Below are 25091 nucleotides of genomic sequence, written 5' to 3' on the forward strand. Positions count from 1 at the left end.
TACGATACGGATACGGATAGTAAACAAATATCAAAATTTAAAACCATATCCGCCTTAAACGGATACGGAGCAGATAATCTACGGATTCGAATACGGATACGGAATGAATAATTATCGGATAATTGAGTTATGCACTTTAAGATACAAAAGAGTGACTTATTGTTGTCTTGAAACAATGACTAAAATCAATTTAGCTGAGACTAAAGTTACATTTATGGGTTAAAGTCTTGAATATAAAAGAATGAAGAGTGAAGAAATGGAAGTAAAAAGAAAAATAAATTGTATTATTGTAGCACCATCACTAGCGAAAAAAAGATTAAATTGAAAATCATATCGTATTATCATTTATACCACAACTAAGACTGAAATGAATATGGGATAATATATAACTTCTATCCGGAGCAGTAAAGTCAAAACTAATTGGAGTAATTTCGGATACGGATATTCACCTTCATGAAATTATCCGTATCCGTATCCGGCATTTTTTCACCATATGCAAAAATTATCCGTATCCGTATCTGCAATTATTCGTATCCATTTAATTTGGATACGAAGCGAATACGGAGCGGATTATTACACCCCTAGATGTAATGCTTCACATTTGAGTATTGTTTCAAACTTTTAGTTTACCTCGACAAAAAATAGTTAGATTTCAGTCATTCTGAAAATGTCTATAGATATACGGAATAAAATTTGGAGGGAAGAGTACTTGGGCATTTTCTTAAGGCACCAAATTAGCCATGTAATTATTGCTGTCATCTGGCGCTGCTTTGCAAAGAAACACTTACAAATACTGACTGGGGACTTCCCTCTTCAACAGCCTTGAGAATACAAGAACATCACAAACACTCCTATAACGTGAGTTTATCCAAAAAAAAAAAAAAAAAACTCTTCCAAAACTCTTCTTTTGTTATTATTTTTTCCCAACTTTTTCAAAAATTAAGCTTGCCCATAATCAATTAGGTCATATTCTACCAATTAAACCTACTATAACATGGAAAAAGATCTCTGAGTAAGCTTTTTATTGATAAATTAATCTTCAATAAACTGAAATTTTGACCTATGAGGCTTGGTTGAATCTTTGACATTACGAGCCTAAGCTAATTTCAGACAGCCAAGAGAGTTCTGTGCAATTGTACCTTACCAGTTACCAATGAATCAATACTATTTGCAAGTATTGGCATAGTAAAACATTTGACTCATGACTAATTTTACTGGATTAAAGAACTGCAAGTATTTTTTATTGTTTATAATTTTGGAAAAATGCATACACTTGAACTCCAACAATCATTGATGTAAGTCTAAATTGATTTCGCTCCTCTTGTTTTGTGTGTATTTGTAGTTCATAGAAAGGATGGAGGAAATATAGAGGAAGGTTGCGAACAAGGTCTGATTTTTTTTAGTCATATTGGCTATAAGAAATGTTTATATTTAGAGGTCTAAAACTAGTTAAATATAAACCTGGCTCAACAGAGAGTTGAGCATTTCTTTAGTTTCTCACAAAAAGAACCACAGTAAATGTGATAGAGACGAGTTTTTACTACAATGGCGATCATTTATATGAATCCATATTATGAATAGACGAACTGACAACCAAATGTCTGTGCCAACTGTTAAGTTTTGTGCTTTGTTACAAAAAGTTGTAGACCTCACCAACATTTTCTCTGATTCAACCATGTTTTATCAAGTGCTAGAACTAGCATTTTCTCTGATCCAAACAGTCCCAAATTGTACTGGTTCACTGAAACCAAAGTTGGCATAAGGTCTATTATCAAAATTCATGTTTATGTGTTATTGTATTGTAGGAAAAATCACAACATTCTTTTGCACAATATTTATTTTCAGTTCTTTTAACCAAGGAAGAGTTTTTTTAAATTAGAGGATCCAAAGTAGAAATTTCAATGGATGATGCCAGAATACTGCATAACAGATACCACTGTCAAGGTGGGTGGGTATCGGAGAAACTTTTTTTTTTAAGGTATCACCAAAAATTAAGGGTACACTTGTACAAGTTAGCAGGTGTTGCTGAAATTTTTTTGTCCTCAGAACCCAGACCTAAAAATTTGTTTCTAACTGCAGTTGTCAATTAAAAGTGTCAATGTTACAATTCTTCTTTTGTAATAAGTTTGACATTAGTTAACCTTTTTTTATTATTTATTTATAATTATTCTCATACTAGTTGTCTCACTAATTGTTAATTGTTTTGTATCACTCCATTCTAATCAACTTTGCATTAGTTAATTCCAAGGGTCTCATTTGGTTTTAGTGGGCTCGGCTCATGGACCATGTTTTACCGAATCACATAAACTTGACTTCACTTACTGACCGATGAAATCTGGTTCTTAAACCCCCAAAAGAGCTTAAACCCCTTGGCCGTAAGTGCTTCTCCCTGAAACCCCCTCGCCGTTTATACTTCTTGTTGCATGCTTCAGACTAAGATATTTTTTTACTGTTGACCCCTAGCCAAAAAGAAAAATGAGAGAGAAAGAGAGAGAAAAGAAGATAGGAAAAGAATAATAAAAAAAGGATTAAATCGGAAAAGAAAAGAAAAAATAGAGTATGAATGTGTTTTATTGTTTGAGAAATGTTCTGGTATCCCGAGCCATCATATCCGAGCACGTCCCCCAAGTAGTTTAACAGAAAAAACTTCCAATATTGTCTAACTTTCATTTTCAGCGCTAATATCAAAACATTTAAAACTATGTTTATAACATTTTATAATGCTACTCACAAGCATGTAAACCTCTGTCTGAAAGCATTAAAATTCTAAATCTGCATAATTTTAACTCCTAACTACTTTTGTCTTCAAGTCAAAAACAAAAAGATTCATTTCATTTACTCTTTTTTATTTTTTTTTCTGATCATTATAATTTATTTTCCCGATGATCCGTAATGAATTTTACGAATTTAAAAATACGAACGTTTTCTATTCGATTTTATCTTTCAAATAAGATCAATGAAGAAATACTTTTGAGTAATTTTAAAATTATTTGTTTTTTTAAAGTAAAACTCATGAGTACTTTAAATTTTCAAGTTTTGAAATCCCAATCTGCAATCATTAAAATTTTCAAGGTTTTATACATGAGGTTTATATGCTTTGTAAATGAAGTGTTATTGTTGAGATTTATATGCTTTGAAATGTTATTGTTGAGGTTTTAATTCTTTGTACATGAGGTTTATATGCTTTGTAAATGAGCTTTGTAAATGCAGTGTTATTGTTGAGTTTATATGTTTTGAAATGTTATTGTTGAGGTTTTAATTCTTTGTAAATGAGGTTTATATGTTTTATTCTAGAGATTTAAAGTGTTATTAATGAGGTTTATATGCTTGTAAACAGAGGTTTAAATTATTTTGAAGCAAAATTAAAAAAAAAATGAAAGTCACAAAGATTTAAAGTGGTAAAAAAAATTACGACACAAATATAACTCGAAAGTTATTCTTCATGGATCTCATTTGAAAGAGAAAATTAGATAAAAAACGTTCATATTTTTAGATGCGCAAAATTTATCACTGATCGTCGAGAAAATTGATGAGAATGATCAAATAAAAAATTAAAAAAGTGGGTAAAAGGAATCCTTATATTTTTGGCTTGAAAATAAAAGTAGTTAGAAGTTAAAACTATACAGATTTAGAATTTTAATGCTTGCAGACAGAGGTTTAAATGCTTGCGAGTAGCATTGTAAAATGTTATAAACATAGCTTTAAATGTTTGGATATTAGCGCTGAAAATGGAAGTTAGATAACATTGAAAGTTTTTTTTCTGTTAAACTACTTGGGGTACACGCTCGGAGATTTTGTTTGGGGTACAATTATCAGGCTCCTTATTGTTTACCATCAGAGATAGGCTTATTTACATCAGACAGTACATGAGGCTAAGAGGGTTTGGCTGAGGTTCAGATTAGAATTGAATCGGATAATTAGAAATTTAGAATTGCTTAGACTCTTGCTTAACTCTAATTTTTTTTTCTTTGAATTTGTTAATAGAGAATGGACAGATGCTATACGACGGCTAGTGTTGAAAGGGTATTTTCGGCGATGAATTATGTGAAAAACCAAGGAATTCAATGGGAGATCAATTTTTGAATGATTGTTTAGTTACTTGCGTTGAGAGTGAGTTATTTGATGAGGTAGATGATGAACGAATTATGCAACGATGGCAAAATATGAGTTACCATAGAGGAACGCTCCCTCCATTGACTTGATTTTGTAGCATTAATATATTTTGCCTATTTTTGATATGTAAAAAATATTTGTTATAAACTTTTGACTTAGTTGAAATCTCAGATGTTCATTTATGTTAATTTTTTTTTAATAACTATTTATATAGTTATGCTTGTCTATCTTTGATTGAATTCCTAGTTTCGCCACTGCTTTTAGGCTGCAATATAAACTAAAAAAATATCTCTGACCAGTAAAATTGGACATCTCCGTTTTTACGTCATGTGGTTAATGCTTAGGTACCCGTTAATCCAAGTCTCGAATGATTTAATTACTTTTTTACATAGTTTGGTTATTTTTCTTAATTTCTTTTACATTTTATAATATTTTATGGTGGACGCAATAAGAGGATACACAATAAATATTAATTTGACCGTGTCTTGTTGTATAGAGCAGATATAGAATGACATCAGGTTGGCCATAGCCTTAATGAAGAATGATTGATGCTGCTGCCGCTGTCCTGTGGTAACAGGAAATAAATCTGTTACGATCCCAAGGGATTGTAGGGTCCCTACAATTTCAAATCCAACCTTTTATTTGTTTTGAGATTTGTGTATAAAAAATAACTTCTAAGAGATTCGTACAACTCAAAAAATGAAAGATTAGATTTGAAATTGTAGACACCCTACAATCCTTTAGGATCGTAGTTATTTCCGTGGTAACAAGACAAAGTGAAACTGATACCGTGAAAAATTGAAGCAACTTGGCCCAAATGAAAAAAAATAAATTAACTGGTACGAAAATTAAATTTGTTGAATTAACATGAGACAATATGTCTTGTTTCTATGTTAAAAAAAATAAGAGCATAATTTATGAGTAGAACTAGGGTTTTTGTTTAATTTATCAAATCTTTTTGTAAATTCAACTCCAAAATCTATCATATTGATTTTAAATAACGAATCCAAACTGTTGAAACCTATCTAGAATCTTTTGATGCAATTTCCAAAAACTTATGGGTTGCATTGCGTTAAATTCAAATAAATTAAGCATGTTTTGTAATTAACAACATAAAGATTATCTGACATTTTACTTGAATAATTCTAAAACATACAGAATATTAACCGGCGTAATTATCAGAAATAAATTTTACAGATTCAAATGCATTTGAGAACCTTCAGGTACTTTTCCGAACAAGCAACCATTATTATGATCTCCAAGATGGATACTCCGAGGTGTACTTCTGACTTCAGGCCCATCAGCGTCCTCAATCTCATCCCGAAGTTAATAATCTCAAAAATACTATCTAATCGGCTGCGCAAGCTGTTACCTGACCTAATATCCTCCAAGCAAACAGCTTTCGTGAATGGAAGACAGATTTCTGAGAATTTCGTCACCACGCGGGAATTGCTACACCACATCTCACACTCGGGTAAGCCGGCAATCTTCGCGAAGATTGACTTTCAGAAAGCCTTCGACTCTATTGATTGGGATTTTCTGATCCGAGTTATGCGGGCTAGACAGTTCCCAGATCGCTAGATTGGCTGGATTCAGACCTTATGGACCTCATCCTCGTCTAAGGTTTGCATCAACGGACAAGATTCACACCCTTTCTTTCATAAACGTGGCCTCCGTCAAGGCAATCCTCTATCGCCGATGCTTTTTAATGTGTCTGTCGACGTGTTTCAACGAATAGTGCATGTAGCAAACTCAGTACTGCAGCAGCCCCTTTCTAACAAAATTGATGAAGCTGTTGTGGCGCTACAATATGCGAATGATACAGCGGTGGTTGCTCGGGCGGACATACACCCTAATCTCATTCAAGCTGGTGCTAAGATTGTTCACTTCAATTTTTGGACTGAAGGTTAATTACTCTAAGAGTACATTCATACCTTTAAATGTGGCAGCAATCGACCAACCTTGGATGAGACCAGTGATGGGGTGCAAACAAACCACCTTCCCAGTGACGTATTTGGGCATGTCCTTGACACTCAAGAGGCCAAACAAGCAACTCTTTGTACCACTGATAGAGAGGATTGAGAAAAGGTTAACTGGTTGGCAATCCAAAATGCTCTCCAGAGGAGGCAGATTGGAACTGGTACAGACAGCTCTTTCCTCCGTCCCTGTCTACTATATGATTTGCTTCAAGATGCCAAAGTGGGTGTTAAGCAGATCGATAGAGCAAGAAGGAGCTTCTTGTGGGGAAAGTCTTATAGTCAGAATAGGGGCATCTCTCTCTGCAACTGGGAACTAGCTTGTCTACCGAAGAAATGGGGAGGGCTCGGTATTACGGTACATAAATTAAAAAAAAAAAAAAAGGGTACTCTTCCGAAATCAAATAAATTTCCTGATCTGCAGAGCATCTATATATGTCAAAACAAGAATTTCAAAACTTAAATAATTAAAATTAGGCGAGTCCTGTAAATTTTAAATTTTTAACAATACCGTACATGTGGGCTAACATATCATGTCTATATAGGTAGGATGTAAATTTGTACCGTGTCCAGTCATGAAGTGATTTTTTTACATCCCTACTCACAAGCTAAAATCTGCCTGATTTTTTTTTTTTTTTAAATTTATGTACCGTAAATTGAATAAAAGTTATAAATTTCTATAAGCCAGTTAATATAAATTCTTTTACATATTATATCCATTTCGATAAAAAAAATTAATTCCAAAATAACAATTTGAATTATATTAAACAAGCTCATTTCAATTAGAGGTATCTCTCTTTCTTACAATTAGAAGAGTTAGTGAAATCTTTTTACTCGTTTACTGTATTCGTGACGTGTTTGATAAGACAAGTATAATTATTAATGATAATAATCTATTTTTCTCAGTTTAACAAAAATCAGAAGTTCAGAATTAAAAGGACAAGGAGGAGGTGTGCATGGCCTTATGTGCGTGCTTTGTTTAATTAATTTCTATGATTCCGGTATTTCTTTTTACCCTTATTAATTTTTCTTTTCAAATTTAAATTTGTTATTGTATGACTCCTCATTATTTTCCAATACAAACTGATTGTATGTTTCCTAATATTATAAAATATTATTGCTCGCTTTAAATTTTAAATCAAATGATAACGACTAATCGCTACAATGTAAATTATTTTGTTTCTTTAGAGGTGAGTAAAGAAACCGAATCAATAATTTGTTTTCTTCTAGGAAATGAAACTTTTCTTACAATTCATTCATTTTTATATTATTTTTAATAAATTTCTAAATATTAAAAAAAAGACATGAAAGAATGGAATGTGCATACATGTATTTCGGTTCACTCGGATCCACTTGCAAATAGGAAAATAAAGTTGATTACCATTTTTTAGAAATAAAAATTATCGTGCTTTGTATATTATCATTTTTTTGGCCCATCATGTATACTTTATCATTAGTGCACTCCCAACATAGTTTTTAATTGCACCGGCCGTACGTTAGCAATCTATTTAAGAATAAAATAAAAATAAAATTTGTCGAAGCTAGCTCAAGTTGCAATCTTGAATTATGTTCATTATTTATAAAAATAAAAATAAAAATAAAATTTACAATCACCAAATTAAAAAAATACATCAGAGGCAGAGCACAGAAATAAGAAATTAAGAGGAAATTACAATGACAAATATCAAATTGGAGTGAAATTAACGCAAATCAATTTGAACATTTGAAGGAACAACATCTTTGAGTAAGTTCATGATCTCACCATCTGTCTTACCTCCACAGTTCGAGAACCACCAGTTCAATATTTGAAGGCCGGTTAGGTGTCGTAACCCCTGAGGAACACACAATTTTCTACATTGAAAAATTAGGAGCTCTCTAAGAACGGGCATAGCGCCATCCTCTATCTCCCAATCCTCAAAGGTCATGTACAAAAGATGCAAGACTTCTAGCTGGTTGAAGCCTTTAACTGAACAACTTACTTTTTTATTAGTGAATACTTCGCCTAGATAGAGCACCTTGAGGCATGGTAGCTTCTCCAGTACTGACATTACATCTTGATGGAACTGGTACTTACTAATGAAAAGATAAGTGAGGTGAGGAGGGAACATGCAAACATCAATGGCTATTTCATGAGGGCTCCCGCATTCATTCTCAACTATGAGACATTGTAGATTCTCATAAAATGGGAAGCACTTCATGTCAAATATGTGTAACGGAATATGATCACCGTATATTTTAAGAGAGATCAGGTGCTCTAGTGTGCCTAGGAAAGCGACAACTGACCCTGCTGAAACTGATTTGTTGTTTCTTAATCTTAAACCACGTAAATTGGGTAGATGAGGTGACTCTGTTTCCCATGATTCTGTAACAATCACCTCTGGAAGTGTTTGCAAATTTGTTAGTTTTGTTGATGGTGGCATTTCGCAAGGAATTTTGGCTTTGACATGCCTCAATGTGTTGATGTGCCATAGAGAGTCAGGAATCGGTATCAAACAACCTTTGTCCTTAATATGAAAACAAAGGGTCTGTAGAAACTTCATAGCACCTATCACTTTCTCTAAACATCCCTCCCACTTGTCATTTGGTTGCCCAGTAAGATCTAGGTATCTTAACTGAGTCAATCCCTCAAACATTTTCAATTTTACTTTAGTATCGTATGAGGATCCTGTGCATACCACTTTGAGCAGCCTTTGCTTTGAACAATTTGGCATGCATTTATTACCGAAGTACAACAAAGTGCGGAGGTTTTGGCTCAGTATGTCCTCATCACAATCTACGTGGTGAACTGCCACACGGCGGGCCCCACTCATGATTCGCTGATCATCTGGATGTGAATACACCACCAGAAATTTGTCCTCCTTTGCTTTTTGGATAGCGAGATCCCGTAGGAGATCGTGTATGTAGCAACGCCCAATAGAACCATGATGCGATCTAGATTTTACAAAAACCATGCTCCTGTACATACAGTAAGAAAATTTTATTCAAGTAGACAACCGCATCCGATTAGGATTGCTCATAAATGTCATGACTAAATTATGGGAGCTCACATTTTTAACGTACATAAATTTTCTATACAATTCTGATGAAGGAAAATAGTAAGCTTCAAAACAATTCAATTCAGTTACATGTTATATACATAACTAATATACGTGTTGATTGCATTTTTTTTTTTTTTGCTTTTTTCGGTTTCATTTATTTATTTTCCCTTTGATTCTCTCGTAGTGCTCCTGATATTTGACTTTTGTTGAATCTAGATGGGTTAGTATTCATCAAAAAATAAATAAGTTGGAACGAGCACTTCACAATGAAACTAGTATGTTTTCTAAATTGTGCATGTAAAGCATTTTTTGAGTGAAGGTTGGAGTTAAATGTGTAAAGCATTAAATAAAAAAATAATACCTCTGCACAAGATCCTCTAAGAAACTCTCTGCAGTTTCTTCTAATGTTCGGTTATCTTCTTGTTGTATGAAACCCTCCGCAATCCACATTTGAATTAACTCACTGGGTTCGAATGCATAGTCCTCGGGAAATGCAGCAAAGTACATAAAACACGATTTAAGAGCAAACGGTAGGTCCTCATAACTAGTGCCTATAATCTCGCTACATTTCTTTCCATCAGCATGCCAACTCATTGTTTTTAACACCTTACTCCAAGCATTATAGTTGCATGGCTTTTTCGATAATAAACCGCCTACAACCACCAATGCGAGAGGCAACCCACCACATTTATGGACAAATTGATTCAAGATTTCAAAAAGACCATGAAAGGCACTATTATTTGGATCATGATTAGGAATAGCCTTTTTCAACAAAAGCTCGAAGCTTAACTCATTTGTTAAGTATTCAAGTTTGTATGGTTCACATGTAGGATCTGCTTCCTTAGAAACATCAGAAAACCTAGTGGTCATTAGTATTCTACTTCCATTATTATCATTTGGAAGCGCTGCTTCAATTTGGATCCATAGATCATTTGTCCAAACATCATCAAAGACGATGAGGTAGGTTTTGCCTCTAAGAGACTTATGAATCATGGTAAGAAAAGCTTCTTCATCTTTTGGTTGCTTGTTGGGATCGAGTTGTTCCATTATTTTTCTCAAAATGTCAATTAGTTGGAAATTTTGAGAAATAACAACCCACATACGAAGCTCAAATCGTTCCTTGACATCGTTACTGTGAAATAAAACATGTATTAGATTATAGTATAGCCACAATTAATTTAAATATGATAAACTAAAAAAGGAAAATATGTAAATTAATTGATGGCCAAATTAACGCGTAATTAGAAAATTATAATTTTTATTACCAATGTAAATTGGACTATATATGATTTGACTTCTACATAGGTCAATAGGTGTGACAATGCATGCAACCATTATATTACAATCGAAATAATAAAGGCTCAACTAATGATTATGTAAGTATGTAAGTCAAAATTCGGAATCGACATGTCACTTGGTCCTCATGAGTGTTCGGTTTTTTGTAGAGTTGTAATAATACCCGTTAAGGGTATACCCTACCCTGCCCGCCCGTGCCCACCGCCCGGGTATGGGTCGGGTACTCGGGTACGCGGGTACGGGCAAAAAACGGACCGGACCAGTTTTTTTGGACAAATACCCGACCATACCCTACCCGACCATACCCGTACCCGACCTTACCCGTACCCGACTTTACCCTACCCGGGTACCCGTCTACTCTTACCCGTATCCGTACCCTTATACCCGACCCAATAATTCAAACCCCAAATTCAAATTTTCCTCCCAAATTCAATTTAATTTCTGTTTTTAAAATTCTGTTTTTTAATTTCTGTTTTTAAAATTCTGTTTTTTAATTTCTGTTTTTAAAATTCTGTTTTTATTTCTGTTTTTTAATTTCTGTTTTTATTTCTGTTTTTTAATTTCTGTTTTTATTTCTGTTTTTTAATTTCTATTTTTTTATTTCTGTTTTTTAATTTCTATTTTTTAATTTCTGTGTTTTAATTTCTGTTTTGTAATTTCTGTTTTTAAAATTCTGTTTTAATTTCTGTTTTTTTATTTATATTTATATTTATATTTTATTGTTTTAAAGTAAAAAAAACATAACAAAAACAGAAAAAAAAAAATAACAGGAAAAAAAACGGAAAAAAAAAACGAAAACAAAAAAACCAGAAAAAAAAAACAGCAAAAAAAAAAAAAAAATACCCGTACCCGCCCTACCCGTCAAGGGTACAACAGGTACGGATATATGACGGGTAGGGTATGGTTTTTGAAAAAAATACCAGACATACCTGTACCCGTATACCCTAGTACCCGTCATACCCGTACCCGTATCCGTGCCCGGGTATACCCGGGGTACCCGTACCCGCCCGCCCATTAAACCACTAGTTTTTTGCTAGCTGTAATATCAGTCAAAATTCATCATTATCTAATTAATTATATTTTGAAATACTTTGTTATTAATGAAGATGGTTAGTTTTATAAATAATTCGATATCTCTAATAATTAGTAACATATTTTATTCACATGCATTATTTAGCTGTTGTAACGACATGAAGATTATTGAACAGTAAATTAATTATACACTTCCTAGAAAAATGTACACTATTCAACAACGTGTCACAACCATTTACTGACGAACCGTTGGATTCTAATTTTGCAAGTTCACATTAGTTCAGTCAATTATTGTCAGCCTTACAATAATGAAACGTTTTAAAAATAATATGGTCTTGATTTACTAAAATTAATTTAAAATTACATGAGGCAATCATCGATTTGCAAAAAGACAATTTGTTCGATAATTTGGCCAATCGATTAATAATTTCTGTGAATTATTTATAAAAGTTGATATGATATATAAATTCTATAAGGCTTGAAGTTGAATACAACGCTAGTCAAGGTAGACGTGAATATATTAGATTCAAATTGGAAAACACTTCTTAACCAAAAATATGTATATATAATTCTAATAGTTATATTAATTATTGTAAAATAAGAGTGTAATCAACTTGAATGAAATAATCAAATTCAATATTAAAATACTCACATTAAATAAGAAAAACAAAATATATGACGCATACCTATTGTATATTTTTTGTGCGAGAGTCGTCTTTCCGAGCCCACCAGGACCCCAAATTGAAACCACATAACATTTTTTAATGGTCTCATTGAGCAACTCTTTGACAATATGTTCCTGAGCTTTATTGAAACCAATAATTTCAGGATCTATGTCAGGCAATACGCATGGCCTAATGGGAAGTTGGATCTCGCCACCTCCCTCGCACAGATTGTTGATTCCATACCTATAAGGACAAATTTATAAAATTTGAATTACAAATATATATTTAACATTTTATAAAAAGACTGAACTATATAAAAACTTTTTAAAAGTTATTTTATATAATTAAAAAAAATCAAATTAAAAGAGTGGCTAAGCACACCCTGAATTTAAATGTAGATCCGCCCCTACATACCTAAGTCTGCTCTTCTCGATCTCTTCCATCTTTGTCTGGATCAGACTTATCTCATCAAGAAGTTTGTGTACAGCTGGGATTTTTTTGGCTATTTTTAACTTCCTTTTCATTTTCTCCATCACGCTGGTGGATTTTTGTGGCTGTTGCGGGACTTCCATGAGAAATGTGTCAATGACATCTTCCATTGAGTAGGCGACGTCTCTCACCTCCTTCACCCAATATTTTTGTTGCTCATCGGTTATCTGTTTCTTATCAGCACCTTTGAGAAAAACCTGAATTCGGCCAAGTTCACGGCTCACTGCATCCACCTTTGCATCAACACCATACAAGAGCAGAGCCTCCTGGAGTACAGCGTCAGCGAGCTTGGTTAGCACAAAATTTACAATACACTCAGCCATCCCGTTTTTGTATGATATGTGACAGGTGAAACTAAGAGAGAAACCAAAAATGTTGGTGTAATATGAGAAATGATGAGATAAGACTAAGAGGATCAGAGCAATTTAAATGCCTAAATGGCCGGTGGTGGAGGCATCAATTCAAAGGTTGATTAATTAATAGATATTGAATTATTGGTGGCTGATGCCAGCAATATATATTTATACTGTGAATAACAGGTACAGGTTTCATTAAGAATTAATATATATTTGTTCACTTTAATTGATTAAACTTGAGAGCACTTACTTTTAATTATTAAAAATGTTAATCTCTGCGCATTTGCAAGTGCTTTTAATCGGTAGGTGCACTTAATTATAAAAAATGTCCAAGTGCTTTCAATCCGTAGGTGCACTTAATTATTAAAAATGTTAATCAGTGCGCATTTGCAAGTGCTTTCACATCTGGAATGCTTGATCTCTTTAATTATGATACAAAGGGGGCCTACGGTCAATGTGAAAAAGAATAATAAAAATAAAAGCAAGAAAAGCTTCTGCAGTGCGATATTAAGATTTTATGCTATGCATGTTTCTGGAGAAAGATGCATGCGCTCGCTAACCAATTGTGATAATTAAACTAATGATTATTAAAATAACAAAAATATAATTATAGATACCTATTACCTTCTTAACAATTTTGATATATATATATAGTCTATTAAATTTAGCATAATTTATAAAATTAATTTGTCATGAATTAAGTGATATATTAATAGTGCTCCAATAATAATATTTAATTGTAATATATCTAATATTAAACCTATGTAAAATAAAACAAGTACAATTTTTCTTTTTAATTTCATTATTAATTTATTGATTGTCATAGTTATCAAATAAATATAAATGTCAATCACCAAAAATCTTAAAAGAACAATACTACATCTTTGTAAACACAACCAGTCCACAACAGCTCTTCCATGGATGGAACAAGGTGTGCTCATTGCTGACGCCTGAGAGTGGATATATATCATATTAAATTCAACCACTGATTAACTTTTTGTTGACAGTCAACCTTGAATCTAACCGGGCAGAATTTAACCGGTGAAAATCTCATCGGTCCAATTATCTGAATCTCACCTGTTTCAATTTTGGAACCGATGAGGAAATAACCCGAAAGAGGTTCTTAAACCGGTAAGAATTTGATCGATTTGGACTATTTTCTAATTCTCCGCAAAAGTGGATACAATTTAAAATTTATTAATTTTTTTGGATATTAATAAAAATTTCGGGCCATTGTATATATTATTTCATGTATTCATTTAGCTCTCTGACTATTTTTTTTCATTTTGTTAAATTTGTTATAGTTTGAGAATTTATTCGAACAAAACTGTCGCAATTCCATATCAAAATTAATAGTATAAATTAAGGAAAGACAAATCAAGTAAAATTGTAGAGAAATTCAATCAGGATTGATATGTTGTTCCAAGTTTTACTTATTAGTAATGATGTAAATATTAAGTGATTGCTCACATAATGTAATTAAAATGATTGAAGACAGTCATGTAGTTAGCACTAATAGTCATATTTAACTTTTTTTTTTTTTAGATTTCAAATTTGTTCATTTGATAAAATTCACAAAAAAATATAATAATTTTTTTGAATTTGGGGCTTGTAAATTTTTTTCCGTTCACAATAGCGTATAAATACTTTGTTAATTTATGTAATGTGCTTGTTGTTAACTTGATTAGAAGATTAATTTATTTTATAATAATAGAATTTGTGTTTTTAGTGTACCTGTGCATTATTTTTAGGCTGCAATATAAACTACAAAATATCTCTAACCAGTCAAACTGGACATCTCCATTTGTACCGGTTAATCCAAGTTTTTTTATAAAATTTATGGTGGATGCAATTAGAGGATACACAATAAACATTTGACCGTATCTGGTAGTATAGAGTAGATGTAGAAAATGGCATCAGGTTGCCATAGCCTTCATGAAGAAGGATTGATGCTGCTGCCGCTGTCTGGTGGTAACATGGCAAAGTGAAACTAATACCGTGAAAAATTGAAGCAACTTGGCACAAATGAAAAAAAAAATTAACTGGTACGAAAATTAAATTTGTAGAATTAACAGGAGACAATATATCTTGTTTCTATGTTAAAAAAATAAAATAAGAGCATAATTTATGAGTAGAACTAGGGTTTTTGTTTAATTTATCAAATCTTTTTGTAAATTCAACTCCAAAATCTATCATATTGATTTCAAATGACGAATCCAAACTGTTGAAACCTATCTAGAATCTTTTGATGCAATTTCCAAAAACCTATGGGTTGCATTGCGTTAAATTCAAATAAATTAAGCATGTTTTGTAATTAACAACATAAAGATTACCTGACATTTTACTTGAATAATTCTAAAACGTACGGAATATCTAAAAATGATCAATCTTGAACGTTTCTTAGCAAAATCAATTTGGGATCATTGGGGCCGGAAAAAAGTATTATTAACCGGCGTAATTATCAGAAAAAAAATTTACAGATTCGAATGCATTTGAGAACCTTCAGGTACTTTTCCGAAATCAAATAAATTTCCTGATCTGCAGAGCATCTATATATGTCAAAACAAGAATTTCAAAACTTAAATAATTAAAATTAGGCGAGTCCTGTAAATTTTAAATTTTTAACAATACCGTACATGTGGGCTAACATATCATGTCTATATACGTAGGATGTAAATTTGTACCGTGTCCAGTCATGAAGTGATTTTTTTACATCCCTACTCACAAGCTAAAATCTGCCTGATTTTTTTTTTTTTTTAAATTTATGTACCGTAAATTGAATAAAAGTTATAAATTTCTATAAGCCAGTTAATATAAATTCTTTTACATATTATATCCATTTCGATAAAAAAAATTAATTCCAAAATAACAATTTGAATTATATTAAACAAGCTCATTTCAATTAGAGGTATCTCTCTTTCTTACAATTAGAAGAGTTAGTGAAATCTTTTTACTCGTTTACTGTATTCGTGACGTGTTTGATAAGACAAGTATAATTATTAATGATAATAATCTATTTTTCTCAGTTTAACAAAAATCAGAAGTTCAGAATTAAAAGGACAAGGAGGAGGTGTGCATGGCCTTATGTGCGTGCTTTGTTTAATTAATTTCTATGATTCCGGTATTTCTTTTTACCCTTATTAATTTTTCTTTTCAAATTTAAATTTGTTATTGTATGACTCCTCATTATTTTCCAATACAAACTGATTGTATGTTTCCTAATATTATAAAATATTATTGCTCGCTTTAAATTTTAAATCAAATGATAACGACTAATCGCTACAATGTAAATTATTTTGTTTCTTTAGAGGTGAGTAAAGAAACCGAATCAATAATTTGTTTTCTTCTAGGAAATGAAACTTTTCTTACAATTCATTCATTTTTATATTATTTTTAATAAATTTCTAAATATTAAAAAAAAGACATGAAAGAATGGAATGTGCATACATGTATTTCGGTTCACTCGGATCCACTTGCAAATAGGAAAATAAAGTTGATTACCATTTTTTAGAAATAAAAATTATCGTGCTTTGTATATTATCATTTTTTTGGCCCATCATGTATACTTTATCATTAGTGCACTCCCAACATAGTTTTTAATTGCACCGGCCGTACGTTAGCAATCTATTTAAGAATAAAATAAAAATAAAATTTGTCGAAGCTAGCTCAAGTTGCAATCTTGAATTATGTTCATTATTTATAAAAATAAAAATAAAAATAAAATTTACAATCACCAAATTAAAAAAATACATCAGAGGCAGAGCACAGAAATAAGAAATTAAGAGGAAATTACAATGACAAATATCAAATTGGAGTGAAATTAACGCAAATCAATTTGAACATTTGAAGGAACAACATCTTTGAGTAAGTTCATGATCTCACCATCTGTCTTACCTCCACAGTCCGAGGACAGCCACCCCAATTTTTGAAGGTGGGTTAGGTGTCGTAACCCCTGAGGAACACACAATTTTCTACACCTATAAATTACGAGCTCTCTAAGAATGGGCATAGCACCATCCTCTATCTCCCAATCCTCAAAGGTCATGTCCGAAAGATCCAAGGATTCTAGCTGGTTGAAGCCTTTAGCTGAACAACTTAGTTTTTTATTAGTGAATACTTCGTCTAGACAGAGCACCTTGAGGCATGGTAGCTTCTCCAGTACTGACATTACATCTTGATGGAATTGGTAGTTACTAATGGAAAGATAAGTGAGGTGAGGAGGGAACATGCTAACATCAATGGCTATTTCATGAGGGGTCTCGCATGTATTATAAATTCTGAGACTTTGTAGATTCTGATAAAATGGGAAGCACCTCATGTCAAATATGTGTAACGGAATATGATCAACTTCTATTTCAAGAGTGATCAGGTGCTCTAGTGTGCCTAGGAAAGTGACAACTGACCCTGCTGAAACTGATTTGTTGTTTCCTAATCTTAAACCACGTAAATTGGGTAGATGAGGCGACTCTGTTTCCCATGATTCTGTAACAATCATCTCTGAAAGTGTTTGCAAATTTGTTAGTTTTGTTGATGGTGGCATTTCGCGAGATTTGTAGGCATTGACATGCCTCAATGTGTTGATGTGCCATAGAGAGTCAGGAATCGGTATCCAACCATCTTTGTCCGTAATATAAAACCAAAGGGTCTGTAGAAACTTCATAGCACCTATCACTTTCTCTAAACATCCCTCCCACTTGTCATTTGGCTGCCCAGTAAGATCTAGGTATCTTAACTGAGTCAATCCCTCAAACATTTCCAATTTTATTTTAGTTTTCAATGAGGATCCTGTGCATACCACTTTGAGCAGCCTCTGCTTTGAACAATTTGGCATGTATTTATTACCGAAGTAGAACAGAGTGCGGAGGTTTTGGCTCAGCATGAGTTCATCACAATCTAAATGGTGAATTGCCACACGGCGTGCCCCACTCATGAATCGCTGATCATTTGGATGTGAATACACCACGAGAAATTTGTCATCCTTTGCTTTTTGGATAGCGAGATCCCGTAGGAGATCGTGTATGTAGCAACGCCCAATAGAACCATCATGCGATCTAGATTTTACAGAAACCATGCTCCTGTACAAACAGTAAGAAAATTTAATTCAAGTAGACAACCACATCCGATTAGGATTGCTCATAAATGTCATGACTAAATTATGGGAGCTCACATTTTTCTAAGGTAGTTAAAAAATGTACTGATTAGATATATATTATATTATTAATGTACATAAATTTTCTATACAATTCTGATGAAGGAAAATAGTAAGCTTCAAAACAATTCAATTCAGTTACATGTTATATACATAACTAATACGTGTTGATTGCATTTTTTTTTTTTGCTTTTTTCAGTTTCATTTATTTATTTTCCCTTTGATTCTCTCGTAGTGCTCCTGATATTTGACTTTTGTTGAATCTAGATGGGTTAGTATTCATCAAAAAATAAATAACTTGGAACGAGCACTTCACAATGAAACTAGTATGTTTTCTAAAATGTGTAAAGCATTTTTTGAGTGAAGGTTGGAGTTAAATGTGTAAAGCATTAAATAAAAAAATAATACCTCTGCACAAGATCCTCTAGGAAACTCTCTGCAGTTTCTTCCAATGTTCTATTATCTTCTTGTTGTATGAAACCCTCCGCAATCCACATTTGAATTAACTCACGGGGTGTGAATTCATAGTCCTCGGGAAATGCAGCAAAGTACATAAAACACGATTTAAGAGCAAACGGTAGGTCATCATAACTAGTGCCTATAATCTCGCTACATTTCTTTCCATCAGCATGCCAACTCATTGTTTTTAACACCTTACTCCAAGCATTATAGTTGCATGGCTTTTTCGATAATAAACCGCCTACAACCACCAATGCGAGAGGCAACCCATCACATTTATGGACAAATTGATTCAAGATTTCAGAAAGACCATGAAAGGCACTATTATTTGGATCATGATTAGGAATAGCCTTTTTCAACAAAAGCTCGAAGCTTAACTCATTTGTTAAGTATTCAAGTTTGTATGGTTCACACGTAGGATCCGCTTCCTTAGAAACATCAGAATTCCTAGTGGTCATTAGTATTCTACTTCCATTATTATCATTTGGAAGCGATGCTTCAATTTGGATCCATAAATCATTTGTCCAAACATCATCAAAGACAATGAGATAGGTTTTGCCTCTAAGAGACTCATGAATCTTGGTAAGAAGAGCTGCTTCATCTTCATCTTCTGATTGCTTGTAATTGTGATTGAGTTGTTTCATTATTTTTCTCAAAATGTCGATTAGTTGGAATTTTTGAGAAATAACAACCCATATACGAACTCCAAATTGTTCCTTGACATCGTTACTATGAAATAAAACATGTATTAGATTATAGTATAGCCACAATTTAAATATGATAAACTAAGAAAAGGAAAATATGTAAATTAATTGATGACCAAATTAACACGTAATTAGAAAATTAGGATTTTTATTACCAATCTAAAGGACTATGATTTGACTTCTACATAGGTCAATAGGTGTGACAATGCATGCAATCATTATATTACAATCGAAATAATAAAGGCTCAACTAATGATTATGTAAATATTAAGTCAAAATTCGAAATCGGGTTGGGTTTGGATTGGATCATTAATATCTTATCATTGGACATGTCAGATTCGATCCGACATATCACTTCCTCCTGAATGTCGGTTTTTTGCTAGCTGTAATATCAGTCAAAATTCATAATTATCTAATTAATTTGTTATTAATGAATATGGTTAGTTTTATAAATAATTAGATATCTCTAATAATTAGTATAGATATTTTATTCACATTATTTAGCTGTCTAGCTGTTGTAACGACATGAAGATTATTGGACAGTAAATTAATTATACACTTCCTCAAAAAATGTACAATATATTCAACAACGTGTCACAACCATTTACTGACGAACCGTTGGATTCTAATTAAATTTGCATGTTCACATTTGTTCAGTCAATTATTGTCAGCCTTATTACAATAATAAAACGTAATAAAAATAATATGGTCTTGATTTACTAAAATTTAAAATTACATGAGGCAATCATCGATTCGCAAGACAATTTGTTCGATAAATGTAGTTTAATGGGTTTGATAATTTGGCAAATCCATTAATAATTTCTGTGAATTAATTTATAAAAGATGATATAATATATAAATTCTGTAAGGCTTGAAGTTGAATACAACGCTAGCTGGTCAAGGTAGAATTTAGAATCAAATGGAAAACACTTCTTAACCAAAAAAAATAAATATATATATAATTCTAATAGTTCTATTAATTGTTGCAAAATAAGAGTGTAATCAACTTGAATGAAATAATCAAATTCAATATTAAAAGTATATCACATTAAATAAGAAAAACAAAATATATGACATACCTATTGTATATTTTTTGTGCAAGGGTCGTCTTTCCGAGCCCACCAGGACCCCAAATTGAAACCACATAACGTTTTTTAGTGGTCTCATTTAGCAACTCTTTGACAATATGGTTCCGAGCTTTATTGAAACCAATAATTTCTGGATCAATGTCTGGCAATATGAGTGGCCTAATGGGAAGCTGGATCTCGCCACCTCCCTCGCCCAGATTATTAATTCCATACCTATAGAGACAAATTTATGAAATTTGAATTACAAGTATACATTTAACATTTTATAAAAAGGCTGGACTAGTTAAAAACTTTTAAAAAATCTTTTTATATAATTAAAAAAAAAATCAAATTTAAAGAGCGGCTAAGCACCCTGAATTTAAATGTAGATCTGCCCCTACATACCTAAGTCTGCTCTTCTCGATCTCTTCCATCTTTGTCTGGATCAGACTTATCTCATTTAGAAGTTTGTGTACAGCCGGGATTTTTTTGGCTATTTTAAACTTCTTTTTCATTTTCTCCATCACGCCGGTGGATTTTTGTGGCTGTTGCGGGATTTCCATGAGAAATGTGTCGATGACATCTTCCATTGAGTAGGCGACGTCTCTCACCTCCTTCACCCAATATTTTTGTTGCTCATCGGTTATATGTTTCTTATCAGCACCTTTGAGAAAAACCTGAATTCGGCCGAGTTCACGGCTCACTGCATCCACCTTTTCATCAACACCATACAAGCTGATAGCCTCCTGGACTACAGCGTCAGCGAGCTTGGTTAGCACAAAATTTACAATAAACTCAGCCATATTCCGTTTCTGTATGATATGTGGCAGGTGAAACTAGAGAGAAACCAAAAATGTTGATGTAATATGAGAAATGATGAGATAAAAGGATCAGAATAATTTAAATGCCTGAAATGGCTGGTGGTGGAGGCATCAATTCAAAGGTTAATTAATTAGCACTCACGAAGTGCAAAGGCTTTCAAAAGGATCTCTGTCGTGGTCCTCGTGGCTTGACTTGTAGTCAATGGGTACAGTAAAGATGCAAGGAACACATCACATGCTCCGCCCACTGTTCTTGTCTTGTATATGGACTTTTCTGATTGTTCATACAAGCAAATTGGTATCACCTACGTTTTCAAAAGATAAAGTAGGATGGAAAGATAAAGGAGAATCTATTTGAATTGTAGCAAATTGGTAGGAAACGAATTTGCTAAAATTCTCGTGGTGAACGGTATTTTTGAAATCTCTGTTTTTTCGAATTCATTCGTTGAATTATTTTGAAATGTGTGCATAAAAATTCAGCTGTTTTGAGATGTGTGCATAAAAAAAATTGAACGGATGGATTTAAAATTTCAAAAATTTCAAAAATATTGTTCACGAACCAGAAATTGGTATCACCTGCTTTTCCAAAACATAAAGTAGGATGAAAAGATAAAGGAGAATCTATTTGAATTGTAGCAAATTGGTAGGACACGAATCTGCTGAAATTCTCGTGGTGAATGGTATTTTTGAAATCTCTGCTTTTTCGAATTCATTCGTTGAATTATTTTGAAATGTGTGCACAAAAATTCAGCTGTTTTGATATGTGTGCATAAAAAAAATTGAACGGATGGATTTAAAATTTCAAAAATATTGTTCACGAACCAGAAATTGGTATCACCTGCTTTTCCAAAAGATAAAGTAGGATGAAAAGATAAAGGAGAATCTATTTGAATTGTAGCAAATTGGTAGGAAACGAATCTGCTGAAATTCTCATGGTGAACGGTATTTTTGAAATCTTTGCTTTTTCGAATTCATTCGTTGAATTATTTTGAAATGTGTGCACAAAAATCCAGCTGTTTTGAGATGTGTGCACAAAAATCCAGCTGTTTTGAGATGTGTGCATAAAAAAAATTGAACAGATGGATTTAAAATTTTAAAAATTTCAAAAATATTGTTCACGATCCAGAAATTGGTATCACCTGCTTTTCCAAAAGATAAAGTAGGATGAAAAGATAAAGGAGAATCTATTTGAATTGTAGCAAATTGGTAGGAAACGAATCTGCTGAAATTCTCATGGTGAACGGTATTTTTGAAATCTTTGCTTTTTCGAATTCATTCGTTGAATTATTTTGAAATGTGTGCACAAAAATGCAGCTGTTTTGAGATGTGTGCATAAAAAAAATTGAACAGATGGATTTAAAATTTTAAAAATTTCAAAAATATTGTTCACGAACCAGAAATTGGTATCACCTGTTTTTCCAAAAGATAAAGTAGGATGAAAAGATAAAGGAGAATCTATTTGAATTGTAGCAAATTGGTAGGAAACGAATCTGCTGAAATTCTCATGGTGAACGGTATTTTTGAAATCTTTGCTTTTTCGAATTCATTCTTTGAATTATTTTGAAATGTGTGCACAAAAATCCAGCTGTTTTGAGATGTGTGTACAAAAATCCAACTGTTTTGAGATGTGTGCATAAAAAAAATTGAACAGATGGATTTAAAATTTTAAAAATTTCAAAAATATTGTTCACGAACCAGAAATTGGTATCACCTGCTTTTCCAAAAGATAAAGTAGGATATAAAGTAGGATGGAAAGATAAAGTGCCTAAAATGACCGGTGGTAGAGGCATCAATTCAAAGCTTAATTAATTAATAGATATTGAATTATTAGTGGTTGATTCCAGCAATATATATTTATACTGTGAATAACAAGTACAGGTTTTATTAATTTTTTTGGATATTAATAAAAATTTTGGGCCATTGTATATATTATTTCATGTATTCATTTTGCTCTTAGATTATTTTTCCATTTTGTTATATCTGTTATAGTTTGAGAATTCATTCGAACAAAACTGTCGAAATTCCAGATCAAATTTAATAGTATAAATTAATGAAAGACAAATCAAGTAAAATTGTGGAGAAATTCAATCGGGATTGATAGTCGCTCCAAGTTTTACTTGTGAGTAATGATCTAAAAATGAAGTGATTGCTCACATAATGTGATTAAAATGATTGAAGACAGTTATGTAACTAACACTAATAGTCATATTTAACTATTTTTTTTTCAGATTTCAGATTTGTTCATTTGATAAAATTTACAAAAGAAATATAATTATATTTTAAAATTTTGGGGCTTGTAATTTTTTTTTTCTGCTCACAATAGCGTATAAATACTTTGCTAATTTCTATAACTGTGCTTGTTGTTAACTTGATTAGAAGACTAATTTATTTTATAATAGTGGAATTTGTGTCTTTATTGTACCTGTGCATTACTTTTAGGCTGCAATATAAACTAAAAAAAATTCTTTGACCAGTCAAACTGTACATTTCCATTTGTACCCGTTAATCCAAATCTCGAATGATTTAATTACTTTTACATAGTTTGGTTATTTTTCTTAAATTTTTTTACATTTTATAATATTTTATGGTGGATGCAATTAGCGGATACACAATAAACATTTGACCGTGTCTGGTAGTATAGAGTAGATGTAGAAAATGGCATCAGGTTGGCCACAGCCTTCATGAAGAAGGGGGTGGTAACACGGCAAAGTGAAACTGATACAGTAAAAAATTAAAGCAACTTGGCCCAAATGAAAGAAAAAAAAAAAAAAATTTGTAGAATTAACAGGAGACAATATATCTTGTTTCTATGTTAAAAAAATAAAATAAGATCGGACGCTCCTTATCCAAACTCAAAGTTTGAGTTAGATCCGAATCGGGAGGTGCTGTATGTTTCGTTGAAGGGGCTCATTGATATCAATCGAATAATTAGAGAAAGTAAGATCAAACGGACATGGGCATGGGCTTCCTTTATTATATTACAGATTTATAATATAGTATAGTTTAGACTTTAGATAGAGAGTTTTACAGGCCTAATGCTATCTAACTAACGTATTTGTAAATATGAAGTTTCTCGGCCCATTGGCCCAATTTTATTTCGCATTCATAATATTAATTAGACCATGAGTAGACGGACAAATAATAAGATACCTCTCCGAGTGATCTGTCGAGATCATGAAAGAATGGATGCGGATGATTCCACCTGAGGTGCAATTGAAACAAATGGATGGTCAGATTAATTTTATTCAGGTCAAACTCAATCCGGTAGCTGTTGAGGCTGTAGGGAGTATGCTTTAAAATTCGTGCCAAGTGAATGAACGGTCCAGATACACCACTTGCACCTCATATACCTGGGTGATACGGATTCGATGCGGATTGAGAAAAATATTCAGAATTAACTTAAACAAAAAAGAAGATATTGCAATGTAAAGTTCATTAAAATATCGAAAACAAAGAAAAAATTTCGATCTTTATTAATTGAATCCAAATTTGTACATAACTTTTAATCATAATTAAAAGTGTACACAGAGAGGGTTTGAGGGTGAAGCAGAGTGAGAGGATTTTGATAAAATTAGTGGGCTTATGTCACTTAATTTGTGTTATGCATATGTTAATAATATATCGTACGATTGATTAGTCTCAAGAAGTTCGACGCAAATTCTAAATAAAATTCAGTACACGCATTGTTCAAAAATTAATGATCAATTTCTTTTTACGCTGACAATAAACTTCTTAAACCTAAATACTGATTTATTTAAATATATGTACTGAATTTTTTTGGCGTTGAACATAACCTTAAAAGTTCTTATATTTCTAATATAGATTATATTTGAACATAGTTATATATATATATGAGTAAATAATGTTGTAGTTCAGAGTTGTTTTTACAATAGTTTTGAAGTTTTTTAAATACTTTGTAATATATA

At 32.3% G+C, this 25091-nt stretch overlaps 2 protein-coding genes across 2 annotated transcripts; both read right to left on the minus strand.

Annotated features, from left to right (window-relative positions):
* Positions 1-7640: 7640 nt before the first annotated feature.
* LOC144575851 (disease resistance protein RPP13-like) lies at positions 7641-13001 on the minus strand. The gene is made up of 4 exons (XM_078326098.1): positions 12535-13001; positions 12142-12363; positions 9489-10259; positions 7641-9044 (listed from the first exon to the last, which is right to left on the minus strand). Exons 1-4 carry the CDS (start codon positions 12930-12932, stop codon positions 7790-7792), a joined length of 2646 nt encoding a protein of 881 aa, XP_078182224.1. The 5' UTR covers positions 12933-13001; the 3' UTR covers positions 7641-7789.
* A 3635-nt stretch (positions 13002-16636) lies between these two features.
* On the minus strand, positions 16637-21195 carry LOC144575850 (disease resistance protein RPP13-like). The gene is made up of 4 exons (XM_078326097.1): positions 20750-21195; positions 20357-20578; positions 18523-19302; positions 16637-18040 (listed from the first exon to the last, which is right to left on the minus strand). Exons 1-4 carry the CDS (start codon positions 21145-21147, stop codon positions 16786-16788), a joined length of 2655 nt encoding a protein of 884 aa, XP_078182223.1. The 5' UTR covers positions 21148-21195; the 3' UTR covers positions 16637-16785.
* Between the last annotated feature and the right edge of the window lie 3896 nt (positions 21196-25091).

This window comes from Carex rostrata, chromosome 24 (genome assembly GCF_964058835.1).
Source record: "Carex rostrata chromosome 24, lpCarRost1.2, whole genome shotgun sequence".
In the NCBI taxonomy this organism is placed as follows: Eukaryota; Viridiplantae; Streptophyta; class Magnoliopsida; order Poales; family Cyperaceae; genus Carex; species Carex rostrata.

Bases quoted from the DNA above. Each gene is read 5' to 3' on its own strand.
- LOC144575850 (XM_078326097.1), bottom strand. From the start codon at position 21,147: ATGGCTGAGTTTATTGTAAATTTTGTGCTAACCAAGCTCGCTGACGCT. The intron at 19,303-20,356 runs GTATGTCATATA...TTTATTTCATAG, and splicing joins GCACAAAAAATATACAATAG to TAACGATGTCAAGGAACAAT. The intron at 18,041-18,522 runs GTATTATTTTTT...CTGTTTGTACAG, and splicing joins CTAGAGGATCTTGTGCAGAG to GAGCATGGTTTCTGTAAAAT.
- LOC144575851 (XM_078326098.1), bottom strand. From the start codon at position 12,932: ATGGCTGAGTGTATTGTAAATTTTGTGCTAACCAAGCTCGCTGACGCT. The intron at 12,364-12,534 runs GTATGTAGGGGC...TTGTCCTTATAG, and splicing joins ATCGAGAAGAGCAGACTTAG to GTATGGAATCAACAATCTGT. The intron at 9,045-9,488 runs GTATTATTTTTT...CTGTATGTACAG, and splicing joins TTAGAGGATCTTGTGCAGAG to GAGCATGGTTTTTGTAAAAT.